The sequence below is a fragment of the Charadrius vociferus genome, unplaced genomic scaffold (genome assembly GCF_000708025.1).
Source record: "Charadrius vociferus isolate BGI_N301 unplaced genomic scaffold, ASM70802v2 scaffold414, whole genome shotgun sequence".
NCBI lineage: Eukaryota > Metazoa > Chordata > Aves > Charadriiformes > Charadriidae > Charadrius > Charadrius vociferus.
Window position 1 is genome coordinate 1,695,405 of NW_009648079.1, and position 24,834 is coordinate 1,720,238.

The 24,834-nt window shown below is 40.9% G+C and overlaps 1 protein-coding gene across 1 annotated transcript in view; it reads left to right on the forward strand.

Annotated features, from left to right (window-relative positions):
- SAMSN1 (SAM domain, SH3 domain and nuclear localization signals 1) overlaps positions 1–24,834 on the forward strand; it is a 35,752-nt gene that overhangs the window by 1,061 nt on the left and 9,857 nt on the right. The window contains exons 2-6 of the mRNA XM_009883861.1: positions 16,907–16,978; positions 17,559–17,714; positions 19,758–19,878; positions 21,290–21,441; positions 23,738–23,944. Coding sequence (XP_009882163.1) covers positions 16,907–16,978; positions 17,559–17,714; positions 19,758–19,878; positions 21,290–21,441; positions 23,738–23,944 — 708 coding nt within the window. The remainder of the gene's footprint in view (positions 1–16,906; positions 16,979–17,558; positions 17,715–19,757; positions 19,879–21,289; positions 21,442–23,737; positions 23,945–24,834) is intronic.

Consider the following 24,834-nt stretch of genomic DNA (forward strand, 5'->3'; position numbering starts at 1 on the left):
CAGGAATGTCTTCTGGTTTTACACAGCATCGGCTTTCGTCTATTGCACTTGCAGTTTTGGACTATGACTCATTAACAATTAAGATTAATGTTTCTTCCATGGATTTGAAACAAGTTCGAATTCATTTTCCCACAGACTTTAACATTTTCTTAAGCATTTCAGTGGCTGGCACGTATTTTCTTCTGTTCAATCATCATACTGTTTTTTAAAGGCAGGGAAGAAGTATAATTAATATCCAATTACACTATAGGTTAAGCAAGAAATGACCATGAGAGACTGTAGATGGGCTTTGTTTTCCTGTCTGTTAAATATTTTGAAAAGTCAGTTTTGGTCACTCTCTTCTTATAGAATAAGACATTCCTTAACAACAGCCTAAATTTTTCTTCTTCCTCCTACACATTTAGTTATTCATTCATGAATGCACTCCATGCTATTAAAATGCTGGCATTCTAGCTTCTCAAAAAAATATACATATATATCATGGTCATGAATTTGATTCACTGTATGCATAAAGCAGGGATAAAGAGAGTCCAATCACTCAATTGAGTGTCAAACCTGCTGATTTTGCTGTGCTGACTTTGTCTTATTGTAAATGTTTACAAAAATGGAAAGGTCTTGGTAAAGTGGCTCAAGATGTCTTTCTGCCTTAGTAGCGTGCTTTGAAACACTTCGACTACGGTAGTCCCACTTTTGCACAGAATTTTGTAAACTTTCCACGACAAGAATGTTTATGCTGAATGTGCTATTCACAAAAAACAGCATGGGAAGGGACAGTCCCACTTCGCACAGAATAGAAATTTTAGCTTGTTGTAGCATGTTTCGAAACATGCCCCACGGAAGCAGCGCAAATGCTGAAGTTGCTTAATACAGAATTGGGTAAGATGGGGTGCAGGTCCTTACGTCCTGACAGAAGTTACCGGATTTCACAAGTGACTTCCCTAGATCACTTCCTGGCTGCCCCTGCTCTGCGCAGGCCACGTTTGGTACCTCCTCACACTCACAGGGCAGGACACCATTGTCACCGCGGAGGTCTTGGTCTACCTCACCTTGCTTTTAGGTGCCTTAGATGTCCCACTGTCTCCAATATATCCATACAGGGGTGACACAAGACCTATGGGAGAGCCATGGGCTCTGGAGTCTTAGGAGAAAATCAGGCTTGCTACCTTAGGCTCACAAAGACGGCACCAAAAAGATCTTTTTAGGTAACTGAATGTCACCCATAGTGACCAATTGTCTTTATCACAATTGGATGAAATTCTGTGCATTAATTCAAGTGTTTCACCAGGATTTTCTTTTTAATCCTTTTGCTTTTATTACTTTCTAGTGTGAAGAATATAGGTATCCAGTTATGCCTTTTGATAAAGATGAAGGAAGACCATGCTAGGCCGATGTTAAAAACCTTCTCGAGGCAATTTGCTTTCGCTTTATAAAGCCTCTCGTGGTGGGCAAGTCAATGGCCAATGCAGGACTAATACAGATTTTCAGTATCTAACTGCCAGTTCTCTGCATGCAACGCATTTACTGTATCAATTGCTGTGGTACTTAAGGGACTTCTACACATGCATTAGGTGCTACATAGACAAAAAGTAGCATCCTGCAACTCTCAGTGTCTGCTATGAAAGGGTTGATACTTGTCTGTTGCCAGAAACAGTGGTGTTGCAATTTGTTTCGTTATACAGCAGGATTTCTGAAGTGCTGCAGTCATGCTAATAACTTCTTTGCATATCTGGCAGCTTCTGCATATGCATGGATATGCATATAACTTCTATATGCTTTGTATGTAAACTAAGTAAATAAGATTCATTGGTAGGCAAAAAAAGTCTACACCTGGTGTCATCCCAGAGAAAATAAGGAGAGAAATGCAAGAGAAATGCTTTCAAAAGACATACTGGAAGGATTTTGATCACCTGCCAATGTTTATCATTGTAGCTCCACATACTGCCATGGAACTGTACATTTATACCTCCTCTGTACATCAGCTGAGGACCCGTGTAGTTGAACTATGAAGTCCTAAGGCCTTAAAACACCCTGCTTAATATTGAAGAACTTCAACCAGATGAAGGGCTAAGCTCTCTGTTTCAAGCCTGTCTAATCTAACCTGTCTATCCAGGACCTTAAATGACTTTCTATCACAAGAGAGCCTCTGCACCTCCCGTCAGGGCATCCACCAAGAGGCAGCTCTCTCTCAGAGCTTCCTTTCAGTCCCCACCTGCCCCCCTCTTTTCCGTCAGACGAGACGTGGCTTGGTTTATACGGTGTAACTCTCTTGAGCTGCAGTACTATTTGTGGGCAGGTGAGGTCAAACAAACAAGGTCTTGCACCGAGCCCTGAGGTTTGCGGTCATGCTGATGGTGGGAGTCAGCCCTGCTCCGGCAGCTCACTGCAGGGAGAGCGTGTGTCTCCTGCATTGCTGGACTTTTACCTGCAGAGCAGGAAAGTACTGTAGCAAGGTGGGGGGAAGGATGCTTTTACTAGATGTGTTTCAGCTACGAGTTCGTGCAGTCTGTCCCACCACCCCTTAAAGAGCTGGGGAGGAGGACATCAGTTGACTTAAGAGGATGAAACAAATCACCTGGATTTTAGCCTCTTTGGCCCTTATGATGTTACAGACACCAGTGTATCTGGGGAGTGGCATGAAGCAAATTTAGAAAAATGGTGAAAAAAATCCACATTCTAAGAAATTATACAGGAATCCAGGATTTAGTCTCTTTTTCATTTGCTTCAGGCAGCACTGTATCCTGGCACCACACAAATAAGAAAACATTAAAGCATTTTGCAGCTACTCTGCATTCCACTTTGCACTGGTTTACACATTTGACCAGGTGCAAATGACAATGGAAGGTGCAAATAATCTGTAAAATATCCCCGCATTGTCTTGCCCATTTCACAGGATGTAATGTGCTGGGTAGAGCCTATTTCCCTCTCTCTTTCTCTCTCTCTCTCTCTTTCAAATTCCTACGGACATAACAAACTTGAGAACTGCCTGATGATTCTTGGCTTTACTTCAAGCTGAAGCAAAGACGACTTTGTGCCACTTTTTCTGGCTTGACTGAAGAAAGTCTTGTGTCATTACTTTACATGACAGTTGATCTATGTTTATGCTAAAGCTTTGAGACGTTTTTGTTTCCTTATTCTGCTTCCAAATGCGCTTGGTGCTTGAAACTCAGATTACTTCTGGTGTGTAAGACAATTCAGGGTCAATGCCTGTGCATTTTGTTTAGGCAAAAATATGTCCAAGATTCTAATTAAATCGATATTCGCTTACTTAGGTGATAAACAATTATTTATTTTCAGGATTATGAGAAAATAGTGGCAAATCCAATGGGAGGAAATATTTTAACGTGAAACTTTGTTCCCTAGTACTATTTCATACCAATAATTTTCCTTTTTATAAGCTTTAAATGAAACCCTGCCTCCATGAAAATCAATGCATGTTTTTGCCATAGACTTGAGGCCAGGATTTCCCCTTTTTATGTATTTTTCACAGAAGGCCTGATCCTGATTCTGAAAACACTTAAATGAATAAATTAACTGAGATCCCATTGATTTCAATGGGATTTGTCATCTGAGTAAAGTTTATTGCTTGCCTAAGTGTTTGGAGCCTGTAGTGCAGACAAATGCTGTAAGCAAGGTTTTTGGTGCTGCTTTTTTCTTAGACAGTGGCTTGTGACTCTCCAATAGTGAATACTTATTAAAGAAAAGGAAATAGAAAATAGATACAGCAAACCTAAACACCAAAAATCATTCAAGATATAATTAGATCTTCTGTAGGACAAGATCTGCAGTGAAGAGATTGCTCAGTGTTAATGAATATTAACTAGGATTTATCCCTGAGTGGGGAAAGCTGAGGGTTTTAATTTTATTTCAAAGGTAAAGACTGGTAGATTTCTGAAAATAGCAAGTTTTATACTCTTTTCTTTCCCCCTGAAATTTTGAGTGCATAATAAATGAGCCACTGCTAATGTCACAGTTGCTAATTTTCACAACCATGACTGAAGTGATGTTCGTTTCCATTTGCATTTCATTCTAACAATGATGAGAGGTGATGAGTTGATGATAAGCTGTTTTCACTGTACTGCCCGCTGTGCAAATTTATGCTTATAGGCAAAGATGACACATAGTTCTGTCATTAAAGGTCTTTTATTGCATTGCCTCTTGAAGAAAGACTGTTTGTCAAAATCCATTTGAACTCTGTTAAATAAGCAGAAATGGATGACAACATCTGGGAAGTAGTTTTAAGAACCTGGTTTATAGTGGAAATACCTGTGGACCTTTATCAGGGAGGGTTCAGAGAAAGAAAAAATGATACTTGTAATAACCGTGTGTGTGTAGATGGGGAAAAAAGGGATTACAGGTGACACTTCAGAAGGTGTTTCCTGTCTCCCTCAGGCTTCATAAAAAACTAGAACAAGGTTAGAGTTAACCTTGGGTTATTTTTCTTGTGAGAGTGGAAGGCTTTACAATCATTACCATCCCTCTTACCTCTGGCATTTTTTCTTCATTTATATTATCATCTTGTTTTTGATCATCAGCCAATTTTTAATTTTTTTTCAACAGCAGTTTCAGCAAGTTGTTTGTGTTTTAACATATATGTAAGCATGTCTCTTCTAGTAAGGTCTTGAAATTTGAGGAATTTTGTCTTCTCACCAGAAAGTAAGGGTCCCAGGTCTTTGTGGGGAAAGAATAGCCATCTGCCTCTGCCCTTTGCCAGGAGCATGATTAGGATGTCCAGACTCCACATTTTGATGCTCAGATCAACATACAGGCTTGTTGAGGGCTCACACAACTCTAGACTAACACGTGTGCCGAAGAGAAAAATGACATCTGTGGCCTGGTCCAGTCCTGGCCTCTTTTGTGTGTTTCTTTGATTATAGCACCTTTTAAATTTTGACCAACTTTGCACAAAAATGAGGTCATTTCTTATTTCTTCTCCGTCTTGTTTTTCCTTTACTAGCCAGACTTAAGTCCTCAATAGCAGAATATTTTAAAACAAGTGAGAGCAAATTTCCTAAAGGGAATATTTTCACATTAATATTAATTTTGCTTAGAGTAACAAACACAGTTTTGGTTCTTTGTTTGTTTTCCTGAGCAAGCAAGAGCATTTCAAGATGTCCAGACAAACTTCTCCAGACGTTTTTAGATACCAGACAATCAACCACATCAGTTATAACAGTAGTCTCTGATAAATACTATAGCACACCTACCAAGGTGACAGAAATCAGCATTAGTCGCCTTCTGATCCTTTAATTAGCTTTATAGAGCAGTTGACTTACTTCAATATTGTGTTTCTAGGAAACCCAAAAATATCCCAAATGAAACATTGGCCACGATACCTGTCATTGATGGAAAAAAGCAGTAACTGCCTATGGGCAGGACAGGCAGAGGATGTAGCCTACAGTTTTCTGTAGGTTTTGACACTCTTCTAGTAATCTGTGTCATAGCATAAATCCAGACTGAAGTCGTTATATAGCCACCTCTGGCCAGCTGTATAAGCATTTTGTGGGCGGCTACAAACACTTTAGCCAAAAGACTCAACCCCTTGATATGTGTGCAGAAACTCCTAGCAATACCCACCACAGAAAATAAAAAGTCTTCTGGGCCTCTGTAATCACAATATCCCTTAACTGTTATCTTCTGAAAGCTTGCAACAGAGACAGCAGTTCTTAGAGACAGTTATACTCTCTTCCACAAATTAGCAATGTCAGTGTTTTTGCTCTAGACGTTTTGCTGCTTGGCACCAGGCTACAGATTGTATATGCCCTGAGTATTTGTCGAGTCCTATGTCCTTTAAACCATCCTAACTGAAAACTTTGTTTTGTACACCGGATGAAGGCACCTGCGTGCATGTGTGTTGATATTCCACAGGAAGATGAATGACCACCTATCTTTTTCCCCAAGCAAAATCTCTCCTGTATACCTGCTTGCTCTTACCTTTCTAGCTTTTTATATTTTATTCTGCTTACAGTGTGCCCAAGAGCATGTTCTTACTTATTTTGTTTTTCCCAAACCTGAGACTGAAATTCCAGCCTAGGGAAAAGTCTGGAGATTTTGAACTGCTTCAGAGAAGCTGCTTCTTTGACAATGCATATTATACACCATACTGCCACTTTTTTCCCCATGCCTTTTTGGTTTATTCCATGGATACACAGAAAGCTGGATAACAACTTCACCTGTACACAGTCTTCAGGCTACTTAGTTGCCAGTCATGACATCTACTGGCATCTTTCTGGTAAGCTGAATGTCAACAGTAGAGGCTCTTTCATCTCTAACCATCAACCAGCATTGAGGATGACAAGAAGCTTTCTCTGGGAAAAGAATCCACCTAATGCTTTGCACCATTACGTCTTCTGGATGGCATTTTAGTCCCTTTGCTACCCTTTTATGTCTTCATCTCTTTTATAATCTTCACAAGAACAACCAAGTAACCTCACACTCCTGTCCTTGATTTCCACGGGATGCTGAATGGTTACTTCCTTGGGAACCATAGGAAGTTGCAAGTTCCTCTACTTAGTCTTGCTAACCTCATTCACATGTGGTAGGTTTGCTGTTCTTTTGGGTACGTTGAAAGGCAAGAGAGATATGGACTACTGGAATACTTGAGTACTTGGTTTTAGGTTTTTCTGCACTGTTGCTCTTCAGGGAGAAGAGAAGAAGTATAGGAATGCTGTTCAACCAAAAAGCATGGAGAAGCTATGGTGCGGTTTCATGTCTTACCTCTACCATTATGTTTGAGATAGAGATGGAGCTTTGTCACTGACAGCCTGCAGCCATGAGATAAAGAAATAGGCTTCACTTAGCAACAGCACAGCCAAAAGCAGATGTGTGAAGATGAGATGACAAAGTGGCTGAGACAGCTGAATGAGCTCATGCAGTTTGACTCTCTGCTGCCTTCACCTGTGCAAAGTGGATGCTGAGCTTTACCACCCATGAATTGCTTTCACTCACCTCAGCTGCGCTGGTTTTCTCCTAGAATTCTGTCTGTCTGCCTCCATTTTACATATGTTATATGTTAAGTCCAAAAACTGCTTCACAGAGCTGGAAAGGGGACATGGTTCACTGATGGATGAGCAGCTCAGAGCCTGTACAGAGGGTGCATGAAATGACTGCTGATGGTAGAGCAGGCAGTCAGCTCTAGTCACAAGTACCTGGCAAGGCTCTTCTGATATTGTCTGTTGGGGTGTTTCCCTGATTTTCTCCCTGTTTCTATAATGAAGCTTATATTCACTTGATTAATGTCTCTTGGTAGTTGCATCTACATGGGTAAAATGTTTGAAAAATATGTGTTCGGGATTTTGCTTAGTATCTGAGGGAATGGGAAGAGCAGATATGTTCCTACGTGCTCATGAAAGCTTAAAACCTTGTAGCTGCCACAATCTCCTTTTCAATGAAAGAGCAGCTTTGAGAAGGATTTGGAGTATGGCCTCGAATTTGGGCTTCACATAACACCTCAAATCCCTCACTGCTGTCTGTGCCTCAGTAGCATCATCCCATTGGTGAGTGTCTCTCAACTAAATGTAGTTTTCAGGGAGGTTGTGGGAGCAGTGGAGGGGTGAAAAGCTTAGTCTCACTTTTGTTACGCGTCAGAATGAAAACACACTTCAAAGGTCTGGTACGTTTGTTTTTCATGAGATGAAACTGTAGTTTTCCACTGAGCTGTGATAGCAATAACCCTATGCCACAGAGATAAGCAAACGGAGAGAGGGGAATTGATGTGCCTATCCTAGAATAGTACCATTTGCTGTTCCCAGCACTCTCAGTGAGCTGTTGATTGTAGTCATTCCTTTCTGATATAAGAGTGACCTGAACAGAATCAGGATGCTATCTTGTCTTCAGATGACTAGATTTTTTTCCTGGATTGCAGTTGTAGAACTTATGCTACAAAGAAAACCTAGAATTTGATACATCATAACTTCTGCATTAAGAAGTATTCTTACACAGTGCCAAATCACTGTAAACCCTGAGCTATAAACCTTCTTTGAGCTTCCATACCCATCCAAAACCAAAGTTTATTGAATTTATTTTATGAGTTCAAATTTCCAAGGAGCATACTTTAGATTCCCAGGCATATGTTGTGCAAGCATGTCCAGTTTTTGAAGCCTGTGAGGCTGCAGTGAAGTGCCACATGTGGTTTCTTTAACCGGACAATAAGGATAACTTTGGCCCACTCATGGCAATAAGCCAACACTGGAACTCAGCCTTCTGACAAGGGAGGGAAAAAAATGGTGCCACTGGTCATCGTTTTTAAGGAGTCAAAACTTAACCCACTGTAATGAGTATAGTCATCTTTTTTGTTTGTTTTCTAAGATAAAAATAATGTAAATAAATGGACATATAGATTTGATGAAACACTAAAATTCACAGTGACTGATGATAGATACTGCAGTGAATTTTGCTTCTCTACTGTAGTGCATCTCCATTAAGGCAATTTCAGCTAATCTCACTATGGATTCATTAATCAAGTGTAGTCAGGATGTCTGAAGGGAGATAATGAGGGGGAAAAAACAGGCCTATTGTTTGGATCTTATTCTTCAGCTAGTTAGTTTGTTTATCATATTCTGTAATATTTGTATCCCGATAAATAAGTTCCAGTCACAGTTAGTTATCATAACAGATGACTAACACATCCTTATTTACTTACAAGATCAAAATTATTCCATAAGTAGATCAATAAACTTTGTGTTCTCTTTACATTGCATGCCTATACAGATTTCCAGCCTATAGTATCAGTTAACGGTGAAATGGAAACATTTTCATGGAAATGGAAACGGAAGCATTTTCAAATTTCCTCCCATTTAGCCAAAGGTGCAAGCATCCATGGAGACAAAGTCCCTAATCCTACATCTTTTTCTCTAAGCACTAACATCCTAAATGCATACTGCAGTATCAGCAGTCTCTTAGTGCTTTCCAAAATTTCTCCTCTAAAAAGCCTAAGCAAAGATTTGTTCATTTGTTACTCATTTTTTACTTATTTCTGATTGCATAGTTTATATCTGCCCTGCATAAAGCTGTCATTGTATTACTTTAAGAAAAAAGAAAAAGAAAAGTTGAGGTTCCAAAAACCCAGTGGGGTTGGAGACTGCTGAAGATGGGAATGTTTATAAGCTCTGTGATATTAACTGCAGCACTCAACCTCAGGTGACATAAAGCATGCAAAAAAGAACTTTCTGTCAGTTTTATTATTTCTAAAAAGGTTCCCCTTGAAAGAGAAGAGTGACCTTGCTCTGCTGAGCTGACATATGCCACTGAATTAATGGCTAAGCTTTGCTGTGGGGAGGCTTGCAGAAACATTACAACTCCAATGGCTGAGTTTGCTGTGAACATTAATCAGGAGAACCAACATGATGTATCAAACACTCATTTAAAAGTAATAAAAACTAACTCTCTTTCTCCCTCCTCCCCCAAGTTCCTTAGAATTAGCTTATTGTTGGTCATTACCTGTTGTCAAGGATAAGACTGCAGGACGGCAGTAAAACTTGTATAAGGGTTTTCTAAAGTTTGCTTACTCTTCAAAAAACCAAACGAGCTTTTGGGACGGTCAGATTTAACCGTGACTTAGAGGTTATTTTTTTAATCTTGTTTCCCTCTGGAAGGTTATTTGAAGGAACACCTTCCACCGAAAACGTGCCTCTCCCTAGAGAGGAATGCAGAAGCTGCCTTTCATTCTCGGTGACGCCCTGGGAGCAGGACCAGCTCCTACGTCATGCATGAACGGAGCGTAAAATATGCAAGGGGGCTCTCGCTGCCATTGAAATATCCCCTGTAAAGGATCTCCTATGGCTGTGGTACAACAGTTGAGTCAGAGAGACTCTGACCAAAACCCTGTCACACCAGGCAGGAGTATTTTCTGCCTATCCCCTGCTGCTCTGCTGCGGGGTTGTCAGGCGAGCGCGCTGCAGTCGGCCGCTGTGGCCGCTTCTCAGGCCTGCTGAAAGGAACAGCAAAGCCCTTGGACATGCCACGTCTCCCTGCGCTATTCTGTGTGCGGTCCGTGTGTAGCACGACAAGGCAGTTGACTCCTTATCGCCGCCTCTGCTCCGGCCTGGCAGCATTCATGGCAGTCGCGGGCGGGAGACCCCCACCTCCACGGAGGGAGTACGCCGGCTGCCCTGCTCCGCGTGTGCTGGACGGGCACGGGGATCCCTTGGGGGCTGCATGCTTCTTGTCTTGTCTTTGGGCATATATATTTTCCTCTTCATTTAAAGCCCGTTCTGCAAACACGCATGTGAGTGATTTCTCTCGCACGAGAAATCCAGCCGAACCCTGCAAGGTCAGGACCTACATAACACACAGCATTAATAAAATCGCTCTGTATAAGTTAGCAGGGATAGGACTTTAACTGAAGCAAGTTGAATCGCTTTTAAAATATGAGAATTCGCCTGTGAATTCATCTGGTTTGGAGAGGGGAAAGTTTCAGGAGAGGAAAGATGTTGGTATTTAAGGGATTAAAGATCAAAGCCTGCAATGCCTATGTAGTGTTTAACCAGTCTTTACTCAGCCAGCACTCCCCTTTACTGCAGTCACGGTTCTGTGGGGGGTGGATTTCCAGGCTTGTCCCTCGAAGTTTCTGCCCATGTGTAAATGAAGGGTAAAAAAGGATAGCAGGGAGATAGAAGTGCACACCATGCCAAGTCCTTAACTGTCATTTTCATAGCTCCTCTGAGTTTGTCACACATCCTTAACCTTCTTTTAAAGTCATTTTCTTCTTGTGGTTTTGTGTGCCACTGAAAGTCACTTTTAATTAAATGTCATATAAATAATAAAGTCTTAATTACATAATTATTGCAAATACCTGTGTGCACACTCCCAGAATTGTACAGACTGCTAGAAGAGCACTTGGAGTGACTTTTCTCATCGGGAGCTGAGAGTGCTCTGCAGCAACTGGGCAGGAGCGATGGTGCTCAAAATTCGGCGTCAATGAGCATTTAAAGGAAAAGGAGCCAGATCCCTCCCCCCCTGCACATTTTGCAACACTCAGTTGTAAAAAACTTTCTTAAGATCGGCCTTTTTTAAATTGCTTCCTTATTTAGTTCCTCACAAACTTGTTTAATCAACACAGCACATTTTTTTGCCTGATGAGATTGCCTTTTCGCTCAGACGGCCTGCGTGGCTTGCCTCTTCCTGAGGAAGACTTACAGACCTTGCAAACCGTCTCGCCCTCGTTTAACTTCGTGAACGGCAGCTTCCCCTTTGCTCTCCGCTGCGCCGGTGCCTGCCCTGCGCAAGGTGCCCTTTGAAAGCACTCGAGCACCGAGTTTCTAGTGGAAACTCTGACGTGCGGGCTGGGTTATCAGGAGCTACGTGCTTTGTGTCAGCATCAGTTCAAGCTTGGGAGACCGAGGCTGGTACCAGATAGCAGTACTGGTAAAACAACCGCTCGGTGTTTACTTTGGAGAGCGAAGTTTGTTGACCTGGAGGAGTGTGAAGTATGATTAACTCATTATTTTATACAGCTTCTATTTTCCAGTCATTTTCCTTCATTAAAATGAGGGTGTTTGTTCTGATGCTTCACGGTAGCACTTTTGTTCAAAGACCACTTTGCTCCCCTCTCTCTCCACCTCCATGCAGTTACTGAATACCAGACCACGATAACAACCAGTCTTTTATAGAGTCATTTTTAAGCCAGTTAAAAATGCCATTTCAGTAGATTGCCCTATTTGAGTTAGCAAGAACAAGTTGTATCTTTTTTATTGCTTTTGACTGGCAAAGTACAACGTTTAGGCCGTGTTTCGTGTGGGTTATAAAGTTATATTAATAGCTTGGTTAGTGGTCAGAAATTCTATATGTGTAACTAATGTGTAAATAGGAAAAAATCCCCGAGGTAGGGAGGTCACAATGTCTTCTTTTTTTTATACTTCTGTGTTACTCTTTGGAGAGTTACTGAATCTTGTATGCAAATTCTCATTCTTTATACAGCAGTGAGGGTTTTTTTGTTGTTGGTTTGTTTTTTGTTTTTTTGTTTTTTCACAGAACATCCCAAAAGCTAAAAATTACTGTCTTGCCTTCTGGTAAAGTAGGGGACCATTTATTTGATTATCTATGCAAGAAGGTAAGCTAGCAGACTGGCAATATTCGTCCATACTTTGGTACCTCTTAATTTCATTCTCAGATAGTCTCCTCCTTCTGAAGGGACGAGGAGCATCAGAGAATAGAAGAAATGAATCAAATCCTGAGCTTCACTTATCTCCATCGATCAAAGCAGCAAGCCCAGACTGTCCTCTTGGGAGCTGCTGTGGCTTCTTCTAAGCAGAGAGGGAAGAATACAAGTGTCTGTGGCAGGCAAGGAAATTGGGCAACATGCTGAGCTCCCTTTTTGTTATTCTCGGTGACTGCATTTGCCCCTGTACAGCTTACGTGGTCTGGGTAGTCTAAGGATGAATGGAAGCTAAAAATGAAAATGCATGGAGGAATTTGAAGAGATTTACTTGTGCGAGAGGGTCAGTACAAAGCCATTGCGTCATGCTGGACTTAAAAGCTATTTTGAATAGGACTTGTAGCAAAACATAATGGGCCAGAATTTCTCACAGCAGGGAACCAGATCTCTGAGCAGTGTGAATCGTCCAAAGGAAAATATGAGATGGATATCATCCATAATGATTATTTAGCAAGATAACTGCTGTCAATTTTGGCTCAAAGGTTGTCTATAGACACGAAGAAATTCTGACTAGTTTATCATAAGAACTAACTGACTTCTCCTATGATACGCCCTACAAGGTACAGATGATTTATAACAGAAAGATATGGATTGCAGAACCCATTCTTGTTGTTGGTTTTCTATTTGTATACCATACCCTTTTCTGGGGAAAATGATAGGCTATTTACAGACAAACCAGATCACCAACTGCAGACTGTCCAAATTAAAATAAACAGCAATTACATAGCACTTACCCCTTTAAAATGGTTATTTAAAGTTCCTGGGTTTACGGGAATTGAAGATAAAGGAACAGATGGAAGAAGAATTTTAAATACTGAAAAATATCTTCGATATTTTCTATTATGCTAATTTAGAATACCGAAGGGGAAGGGATGAAAGTTAATGCATTGATTTGTAGAAATTATTTGATCGGTCCTTGCATGGGGAAAAAAAAGTGTTTCCCCGCTGCCCTTGCCTCCATTAGATTTTACTGGGCAAATTTGTATTTGTTTAACATGTCCATTGGTAGGTCTTGCATGAATCCAGCCAGAAAAATCACTTACCTTTATAGGATGCTGAATCCTGGTATCAAAAGTCAATAGCATACTTCATCTTAGCAGCTTTGCATTTACTTTAAAAGCTTCCCTTCACCTGGAAATCAGGCCTGCTCGTATCTTCACAAAGTAGGTGTTCCCTGACACTAATGCAGTGACTGACACTACTGAAAGTAATCGTCCTGTTCCCTTTGCAGCCCAGAGCTCCTAAATCTGCTTTTCGTTATCAGTATAATGGGGTTGAATACATTTTTTAAAAGGTGGTAGCTATTGATTACTTAATGGAAAAAGTTAGTATAGAGAATTGCTGAAGCAGCCCTATTTAGTGCTCTCCAGTGCAACAAGACCATTATCTAGAATAGTGGAAATCATCCTGTAACCCTTATTAATATTTAATAGGGATGAAGCAACATTGAAGTACACTACAAAATAGCCCAAGGCTTCTGCACATGTAGGATATAAGGTTGTTTCAAGGGTCAAAAAAGAATAACTGATTTCCCTGTGCTCTAGCTGTTTATAGGTAAGACCAACAATAAACAATGTTTTTCCTCTTGTTCCTTTTAAAGTATTTGCAGCACATCTGCACTTTAATATACAGTTATTCCTACCAGACATCTTGAAGTGATTGAATGCAGCTGAAAGGTCAGTGTATGTTTAGAGATCGCTGCGTGAGACTATTTTATACTTTCCCAATATTGCTGTGAATCCCAGCCTCCCTCTTTCTATCCCTCCCGCTCCATGCTGCAGGGCACATTTGGCTGGGTTGACAAGCCAGTGAAAGGTGTTAATCCTGTCTAATAGAACCATAATCCTTGGGGCTGTGTTTTTATATCATACTATTGAGCTAACCCCTTGTCACAGGATACTGTTCATCTACTTAATAGCAAAGTTCTTTATGGGAATTTTAGATAAAATTAAAGTGTACAATCCAAATTGTCCTTTGCAATTTCACAGGGTAAAAACAAACAAATAAACCACAATGTTTAGCCAACAGAGATTTTCTGAGAGATTACAATCAATTAGGAGGAGAGCTGTGTGATTTTTTTTCTTATTTTTTTTTCCCCTCAATGAATAGTAAATGTCATTTTACATGTCCAAAAATATTCACAAATCTGGGTCATCTTTTTCAAATAACCTTTGGCTGGAAATATTTTTCAGGTTAGATGTGCCAAGAAATGCAGTGAAAAAAAAAAAGACTTTTTTTTTTTTTTCTCTTAAGCTGTAGTGGTTAGAACATGGACCCAAAATGTGGGTACACTTTCCTCTTACACCTGGCTCTGCGCAGGTGTCTCACACTGCTATGTCCTTTTTTTTTTTTTTTTTTTGGAGAAGGGAGCTGAATAATAAATAAGTGTGGGGAAAACAGGGAAGTCAAACAGCAAGGAGCTTTTACTTTCAGTTGTGTTCCAGGGGATGCTGATTTTCTTCTTCTGAAATGGAGTCTTTAAGACAAAGTATGGTTTCCTGTAGCTTTTCTTTGTCATATTATTTTTCCCTCTGCACACTATTTTTAGTTTAAAAGTGACTGCATGTAAGAGATAAAGGAGCTAATATGGATAGTAGCCCTGTGATTTATGAGCAGGGACAGACTAAGATGGGGTCCTTCCTGGATGGAAACACCTACTGGAGATATGTGTGTACTCCACGTAGCTGGTATCGTTTTGATGAACTCCTTCCTTAAGATCACAGTGGTGAAGCCTGAATGTCACCTCACCACCCTGTGCAGCATCAGGAGCCTGACACTGAGTCCCACAGAGGACTGACTGCTGCCAGGAGAGGAGAGCGTAAGGGGACAGAGCAGCAAACAGCAGGTTGGTAGCTGTGGGCAGAACAGGTATGGGGACGTACCAGCACTCAGAAATTTGCCAGAAGTTGAAATCATTAGCTAGGTGTCGGCTCAAACAGTTCTTTAGTTTTCCAGCTTTCCAAGAGGACAGCACTCCTGCAGCATGACGGCCATCTGGGTAGGAAATTGGAGGACGGTGGTGTTCCCGGCAGTGCTCGGTGTTTGGGCAGTTCTGCTGCTCTTATCACCACTGAGAGATTTCTCCTTAGCTTCTCTGGAAGCAGGTTCATGTTGGCATTAAGTGCATCTGCAATGGGAAGGCAGGCAACGGGGCCAGCTGTTAAACCAGTCCTTTTCTCCTCCTGTTTTGTTGCCCAAAGGATGGTCCACCTCAGCTGCCTCTGAGGCCACGTCTCGAAAGCTGTTAACTGGTAGAGAAGATTGGAAAGCTGTAATGGCAGAGCAGAGCCAGGAGCTCACGGGCCCTTTTGAGGCTTGTGGTGTTCCTGGATGGAGAGAGAAAGGTAGCTGGAGATACTAGGGGAAGGGGGCATGATGGGTGCTTTAGAAACCTGGGGGGAGATGAAAAGATGGTTCATGTGGCTGTGGGTAGGGGGAGAAAGCAATGAAGTAAGGAACTGGTTTGGCTGAAACCACGTGGGCAAGGTAAATGGATGAATAAATACAGGAAAACCTGTAGCCAGGTAGACTGAAATCACTTATTAAATCACTCAGGATGTATTTTTTTTTTGTTATGATTTGTGATTTAGTTCAGTGTTTTTTTTTTCCTCCAGAGGGGATTTTGAATACCCAGAAATATGCTGAGATGATATTGCATAGTATGTAACACTAAACCCTGCTCAAGAACTCTGATACTGCATTAAAAGACTTTCATTTAGCATGGAAGAGTGAAGAACTTCAAAAACAAAGGAATCATTCTGGACTTAGCTTTGAGTATTGGTGAAGATATAAAAACAAGCTCTTGAAGATACTGCAGAGTGGAAAAATGTCCCAATTCTTGCTGTTATTAGGGCCACACTTAAAGGGACTTCTGACTTGTCATCAGTGCCAATTTTACGCAGTTTGAAACCATGGGCAGTGCACTGTCAGACAACTGTGCCTGGGCACCTCTGGGAGATATTGCTGTGTGACCTCTCACATAAAAATCTGCTCTGCCACTTGCCTACTTTCCATGTCACTTATCCACACACAGAAAGGGTGAAAATTAGAAGGAAGTAAAAACAATCCATTCATGGTCTCTTAATGTACAGCTCAGGTGACGCAGCCTTTCTTATGTGAAGCAAAGCTGTGGCACAGGGAAAAATTGTACCTGTTTATGTTTAAAAATGGTATTTTTAAATTGTAGGATTGGGAAGAAAAACACAAGGCCTGTCTGATTATTCTGTTACTTACTCCCTCCACAACATATGCATTTTGGACAAAATGTATTCATAATCCTCTCCGGTCCTTGCTGATTCCTGTTGGTAAAGAACTGTAAACAGTGTCCTCAGCTGTCAAAGTAAACTGTATAAATTGCCACAACTTACACCACCATAACCAACTCTGTAGCTTGTATAGTATTTATGGAAACACCTTTTTTCCTAAGATAGTAGACAGCAATCTTACGTAGAAATAACTCACACATATCTGTGTATAAGTAATGTGAAACTGCTGTAGAAAAACTCATACTCATTTCTATAGTATTTGAAGCAGTATTGTTTCTCTTATTCATTTTTCTGCTTCTGGCTGTGCAGTCACATTTTTTTTCTGTATAGTCACCTCCTAGTTTGTTTCTAGCTGGATGTAGCAGTTCATGGTCCACTGATCTGGGAGGAATTTTAAACACAAACAGGTGACTTGGCAGTTGCATTTAAGTCTTAATAACAGAACAAAACACCACCAGTGAGTCAAAGTTTGTCTTCTCTTTTTTTACAGCGCACAAGCAGCTTTGGAAGCTTTGACCGTTTCAGGCATCACTCGATATCAAAGACAGATGATTCAGCTGAGGTCTGTATAACACAAAGTTTTACTTTATTCAGTTCACTTTCCCACGACAGCTATGCAAAAACATTGGGAAACAATTGTGTGAATTTTACACGGGTGAGAAATTTTCTTGTGTACCTGGATCTGTCTGGGTGATTCAGTCCTTGCCAAAATGAACAAGAGAATGACACCCAAACTTAGTTACTTTGATGTGAAGATTAGAAACAATTTTTCAAAAAGACAAAAGTGCACTTCAAGTTGGTGCATGCCCAAAGTGACTGGCACGGGTATGCAACCCACAGATGTGTCATTTCTGTTTTCAAGGCCCCTGCAAAGAAACCCTCAATTCTTATTTGGATTAAGGACAATAAACAATGGGAAACAACGTTTTCTAGCATAAACTATATTTTCTTTCTGTAGTTCACACATACAGTGCTGTGCTGCAAAGCTGTTTATGCACATGATTCTCCAGGAAAATGGCTATGACTGACTTTTGTCATCCTAACTGCATTGGTGTTCTTAATATTTTCCTGCAGTTCCTATTCCACTACACTGAATTTCATTTTCATGGTGAGTTGTTGCTTACTTTTTTATTTCAAATCAGATATCTGAGCTGGAGACTATAAGTGACATTGGAGAAGCAGTACAAACTAAAGCAGCAAATAATGGAGGAAGTCTTGGTAAGAAGATGAGAGCCATTTCCCTTACCATGAAGAAAAAGATGGGTAAAAAGTACATCAAGGCACTCTCTGAGGAGATGGTAAATACAGCTTAAGAATCTTGTGTTTGATTATAATACACGTGAAGTAAAAATGTTACGTGCATCTTTCCTGTTCATGTTTTAATTGTCATCAGTTATGACAATCCATAAAGACATGGTAACACATAATTAATTAAAATAGTTTTTGGTATGCACCCTTTATTTCATGTGCATGTTAATGTACACACACATGCACATATACAATTACAGCAACATATGGTAAGGGCCCAAGATAGACATAGGATTTTTACATCATTTAATTTTGTTTTTTGATCAAGGAGTATTTGTATAAGCATCCCCAAAAAATCTCCTGATGTGGACACAAGGGAGTCTTGGATGAACCCCATCGGCAGTCTGATAACCTGTACAAAATGCTTCATTAGAAGCATTTATCTTTCAATACAAGAATTATTTCCAAAGTCCATTTTGCAGAGGTCAGCCAGCATGATAGAACATGACAACTCGTACACCCTATCTGCTTTTACATTATCTAATCTTAGTGAACTTATCTTTATTAAACAAAAAAAAAACATGTACTGTTTCACACACTGCAAACCCTATTTTCTCAATATGTTGTGTCAGTGAGTTCCAAATTTTAAGAAATGTAAGGAAAAAGGACTTGTCATACTTAACCATCCTAAAATATCTAGCTAGCCTGCATCCTATCTCACACAGATGTCAGTAAGTAGGGAAAATAAATAAGAAACTTCACAAGCAGAAAATAGTGTTTCCCAGGATACCTTTTGACAGTTTTTGGAGGCCAAAGACAAGGATTCCTATTTCATTACTTTAGCTTGCATTTTTGCTAAAATTCAAGAGGTTGCAATCCATGATTTTTATATTGTATGAAAGAAAAATCTGAATTTTCACATTTACCTTCTGCACATTTACAGCAACAATTCACATGACAGAAATTTAGTGAATTTGGACACACATATAGCATGATCTTCATTCCTGCAGGAGAAGATAACAATACCAGCCCACTGATTCATCTATGGGTTATGCTGCTGACTGGTGTAACAAACACTGTCCTTGTTGAAAACCAATATAGTCTTTCATTTCAGTGTTATGCCTTATACATCCCTGTATGGGTCTCTACTTCATACATGCACTGCCGTCTTTGCATGACTTCATCAGCCAACTGATGAATAATTAATATTTCCCCAAATATAACGCAACATCCTAAGTACTGCAGGACGTTTCAGTTGCATCAGGATACCACGCACATTGGCAACGTGATGAAATCTGCTGAAGAAATTCCTTCCTTTTGAAAGCTCATCGTTATTTCATTTAGTTTTTACATCATCCCTAACTTACCTGTGACTGAAATATGGAGGTTATTGTTTTGAATAGGCTGTGATTCCTGAGGTGTGATTTAACGTTATAAACTCAAGGGGACAATTTCATACGCTATTAGATTTTGTGAAAGAAACATGCATCCGTTAATTCTGAAATACACTGGATTTTGATGCCAAAGCGTAGGTCAGGCAATGTGGCGAGCATAGGGCTATAACACACTGATGCCGTACATGTGTGCAAGCTCTCCCCTGAACGTCCTGTCTGGGGTGCCAGCCTGCCGCCAAGTGCCCGTGACATTCAGAAGTTCAGCACAAAACACAGCTGTGTCAGCTAGCACTTCACCACGTGCTTTCAGAATTAAACTTCATATTTCCTCCTCCTCTGAGACAATCAGAAAAATAACTTTATATGGCTCCCTGTGAATTTCCCTTTACAAGCCTTTGTCTCTGCTGTGGTATATTGCAGTCTTCTGAGATGGAGAATCCGTTTAGCTGCTTGAGTGGGAGTGGAATGGAGTCAGTGGGGCAGAGAGGAGACAGGGGTTTTCTCCAAGATCATAAGGTGCTGGGGGTGGTGCTGGGCATCCTTAGTAGCAGGCATCAACTGCTAAACTGCTTTCTCTCAAAGAGTGGTTCTTAGTAGTGTAATGAAGAGTTAATCTCCAATAATGATTTAAAAGAAAACCCCCAAATGTTTGTCTAAAATACATCTCTTAGTTGTTAACACCTGATTTTTGTGTTAAAGAGTGAAGAAGGAAAAGATGACAGTGATCCTGGTGGTGGAACACACACTGAGAAGGTCTCCCTAAAAGCCAGTGACTCTATGGAAAGTCTCTATAGTCTGAACAGTGGCCAGAGCTCATCTAGTAAGTACCAGATAGCCACACTTCTTATTCAGTCACTGGATCAATATTGTTATTGTTTAAGTCTGAGGTATCAGAGCTGGTGATCGAAAATGTGATAGTAGAAAGCTCTTCAGTCTGGCAAAGGTGTAATTTGATTAAATGGGTGGCAGCTAGGGTAGATATACCTCTCTCCAGCAATAAGCCGAGTGTCTAAGTAGAAATATTTACTGAAGTGAAATAATAACATGGATTATAGAGGATATGCCATAAATGTTTTCTGGGGTTATCACTGCTATGGTGCCAGCACCCATAGGCTTCCAATCACTGGCTGCAGCCACACAAGCATCCTCTCTGGGGATAGTGGCTGTGAGTTCATCCTTTGCCCTGCAGATGTGAGGCAGACAAAGCGTGAGGTCTCTCTGAGATGATGAGTGATGGGGGCCTGATGTGGCAGCTTCAGGTCATGGTGCAGAGAGACACAGTCTGCTTCTCTACAAACCCACTGGAAACCCTCCTGCAACAGGGTAGTCTCAGTCCAAGGGCAGATGAATCCCTGATGAGAAGTGGAGTTTGCCTCCACCTCTCTATGCATTGCTCTGCTGTGGACATCTGCTGGGCAGCAGGCCACAGCTGTCCACAGTGACGTTGCTGTCCCATCACTGCAAGCACCACGTGAGCCCTAAGTGGGGACTCGAGCTGCAGTCCAGACCATTTGCACTTAGTAGTTAATCTGGCCCTGAGATGGAGCTATGCACTTAAGCAATCACCTCAAACAAAACCATTTTTATGATCATTTTCTATGATGTGATTTGTGAAAATTGTATATGGGAGTTTACTTCCAACACACTGCTGCTCTTATCTAAAAACATATTTGGATGGGATATTGCAGAGCTTGCTCAAATTTGCTTGAATTACTCTGCCGATATTTTATTGCTCAACTTGGATAAAATGACAGGCAGAAATGTTGAAAAGATTAAAATTTCCCTCTGCAATGCAGGTTCCTTTGATGTTTCAGCTAGCTCTGTAATGAAATAAAATAACTTCCACAGTACTTGTTTTCATTTCTCTGAATAAACAGGAAAAGTTCAGCAGAATTAATTCCCTAAATTGCACTTTTAGAGTACATTTTATTAATCTGCAGAGGTGATATTTCAAAAAGTCTGTAAGCAAAATGTGTAGTCTATTAGTACCATCACCAGAAAAAAGATTACTCTAGGGAAGATGTTAATAAAAGAACTCGTACCTATTTTCTTCAGTCTCTTGTAGTATGCTTTTTATTGAATGTATTTTTCCTGGAACGTGTCAAAACCACACAGAGTACACTCTTACTCTAATTCTGTGCTTTTAAACACTTTCCTCTCGGCTGCTGTGCAGCAGAATTACATGTCTGGGCATTTGGTGTAGTAGCACTCTCAACTTAACTCTCTTTAAGGTGGGGTGACCAGCTGCTCAGATGGAACGAGCAACAGGGACAGCCTCCGGTTTGATGACGAAGTCCCTTACAGTGGGCCCTTCTGTGGTCGAGCCAAAGTTCACACCGACTTCACACCGAGTCCTTATGACACTGATTCTCTGAAAATCAAGGTAAGACAACCACCAGGCTCTCCTCTTTTCCAGTAAGAATGCCAGGGGGGCATTTCTTAAATGTCAAAAATGTTTACTAATGCATTTTTAACTGTTAAGCACCTGTAACATTCTAAAAGCAAGACCAATCTTGTTTTGCAGTGCTTCTATAAGGACTTAGTTCAGACAATGCTGCAGAGCCAACTGCTGCTAAAGGCATTTTAAGGCATAGAGTCCAGATCGGTACCTCATCATGGTATCTACCTGGATACCACAGCTTTCCTCAGTAAAATACATGTTGCTTCCCATATACTAGGTCTGGAGTAAGAAAAACTTGAGTCTCATGGGATGTGAAGTTGCTTCCCCAGCTTTTTTCAGTCACAACTAGGATATATCATAAGCTCAATGGTACCCATTGTCTTTAATGAAAACAGTTCGCGTTTCCATTAAGCTTTTCTTTAAGCATAACTTTGAACGATGAATATTCTCTGTCCCTGACAACATGGCAGGGGTGTCCAGGCTGTGTGAGTGAGAAAAAGGGGCTCCAGACATGGCCCCAGTTGAACATTGCTTTTCCTCTCCTTCCATGCACAGATACATGCAATATCATCATCCTTCAGACTACTCATGTCTACAATCTGGATTTCTTTCTTTTCCTTCTTTGTAACCACCTTCATATCCAGATTATATTCCCACTTCAGCATCTTTTCTTCTTTTTCACAGCCTCTTCTTCTTGTCAAAATCCCCATCTGTATCTCACTGCAGTCTCTCCTTCCTCCTCTCTGGCCTATGTATACACTACAGCCATTGCTCTGCCAGTACTTGCAGTCTTCAACCCTTGCCCTCCACCTCCACCCTTACCTAGGGCATTTCTTTCTGTTTAACTGGTCGTGAAATAGCACTTTTCTGCTGACTTACGTAGGTTCCTTTTTTAGTCACTGAAGTCATGCATTTTAGAATTATAAACTAATATTTAGGGTTGAAATCCTTTACATTTATCTCGCAAAATTTCAGTACCCTGAATCTGAATTCAAAGTGCATCTGCAGCCTGGCTTAGAGCCACTAGCTAATCCTGATCTGCATCCATGTCTGAAGTTCCTGATCCTCCATGAGTGTGTGTAATAATATGTGTGCTTATAGAGCTTTAAACAAATGTTTATTTAGTTTCCATTTCAACGTGCTCAAAACTCTGAGCTCCATATTTCAACAAAACCAGGTCACTGGAACACAGTGAATTTCATACTTGGGTTTGTACCAAAACTAGGGTGATTGTTTTATTTACTTTCCATTTCTTGACCAGATCAGAAAAGATTTGAAAGGATTGGATTTGTTAACAGATATTTTAACAAACCGAGTTTGATTTTTAAGTTTGTAACAGAATGCCAAATGAAGTCTGTACATGGGGAGTTGTTGGCCAACTCTTTAAAGACCTTCAACTTTTTTATAAGTTCTGTGGTACCTGTCCAGAACAGAGGACTCAATTCTGAGGCCATGGGAGCAAGTTGTGTGACTTGCAAGTGAGTCTTTTCACTACGAGAATTACTCAGAATGACTGTTTTGCTAAGCTGAGACCTTGGTTCCCACAGCGTGGCTGTAAACACCTTTACCAAAAAGCCCTCTTGAAGTTGCTGTGTTGTCAGTCTTTTTTGGGCTCACATTTGCAATTGCATGCACAAGTGTGGAGAGCTAAAGCCTTCAGATCTGTCTGCTAAGGCACCTTCACTATTTTCTCAGTCTATTGTGTTAATAATAGTGGGGAAATTTGACAGTCCTTTGGGAAGGACTGACAGGAAGATATTATGGGAGTTAAATGTTCTTTATTGCCTTTGAGAAATGTAGCCAGTGTTTTTTACTGTAAAATGGGTTACAGTTTGCCTTTCACATAGCTTAGCCATCAGATTTTGAAGACCCTTGAGATGCTGGATAATAAGATTATTGTGTAAATAGTTCAGCACGTATTGGAAAACAACCTCACAGTGTTCCTCTGCTTTTTGCCCAAGCTATGCCCATTATTCACGGCAGAAGTTGATTGCTGATGCAACCCTATCCCCTTTCAGGGACCAAGGGGAGCACAAAAAAGATGAAAGGTGCTGTTCATGCTCACCTCTCCTTTGCAAAGGTTTTAGAGATAAGGGCTAGCTCCATTTTCTGTACTTACTTGGCTGGGATTTTATAAAAGCAAAGGAGCTAAATCTAGGTAAGGTAAGACTAGTTAAGACTCTGTGCTGTCTGTGCTGGTTTTGGTCCATAGAGGAAAAGCTACATATAACAAACCAGATGTGTAAGCAGTGGTGTCCTTTTTTTTTTATTGTTCTAGAAAGGAGACATTATAGATATCATCTGTAAAACCCCCATGGGCATATGGACAGGCATGCTGAACAACAAAGTAGGAAACTTCAAGTTCATTTACGTGGATATTATCTTGGAAGAGGAAGCTGCACCCAGAAAGATAAAGCCACACAGAGGAAGCAAAAGGACCAAGCCTAAAACATTGCAAGAGCTCCTGGATTGTGTCCACCTGCAGGTCAGCCAATGCATTTCCCAGCTGTATTTGAAACGTTTCATTTCTGTGTGCCTGGGTCTGGATGTCATTTACAGGCAGAAGTAGAAAGGCGGGTTTCAGCAGTGTTGATGTCAGCAAAGAAGTTTCGTGTCTTTTATCTGATGAGAGTGGCTTATAGAACTGTGTTTTACCACATCATTTGGTTAGGCTAAGAGACTACACGCAAAGAGGCATGGTGGTGAGCTGTCAAGCCACCGTAACCTGACTGCGATTGTGCGCCTAAGGGTAGGAGGTGTGTGACTGTGGACACTGCAGGGACAGGACTGTAGTCTGACTCCACTGACAACATTTAGAATTTGGGTTTTTAATTTCTCACTATCTTTAGGGAGCAGTAGCCTAAATGCACTATGCTCGTGTTGTTCCTCTCTCCCTCTCTGCAACCATGGTTCTCAACTGAGTGTCAAAGCATAATTATGTCATGATTTACAGGCAACATTTTTAGTAACAGTTATTGCTTTTGTTCTGATGCAAAGACTCGTTTCCCTGGAGTACATGCAGGGTTTCATACCTCGTCAACACACAGCTCAAGGAGGACTATGTGTGACACAGCATGGCTGAAGGGTCCCTCAGCATCTCACCCTCACTTATATTGAAGAGCTCCTTCTGTGCAAAGAAGGAGCACGCCCTACCTCAGAGGTCCTCCTGGACCCAGCCTGGGAGGCACTCCATAGGGTGACCTGCAAAAGTCCAGAAGCTCAGCAGATTCAATCATTTCTAGCAAAGCTCTGTCCTGGTCCAATTTGCTGCCATGCTCTTTTAGCCAACTCAGCCAGAGATGCTGAGATGGTCAAGAGGACCCCAAGGTATCTCCGCCTCTGTCCTCTCTTGTTCTCCAACTCTGGTTTTATGCC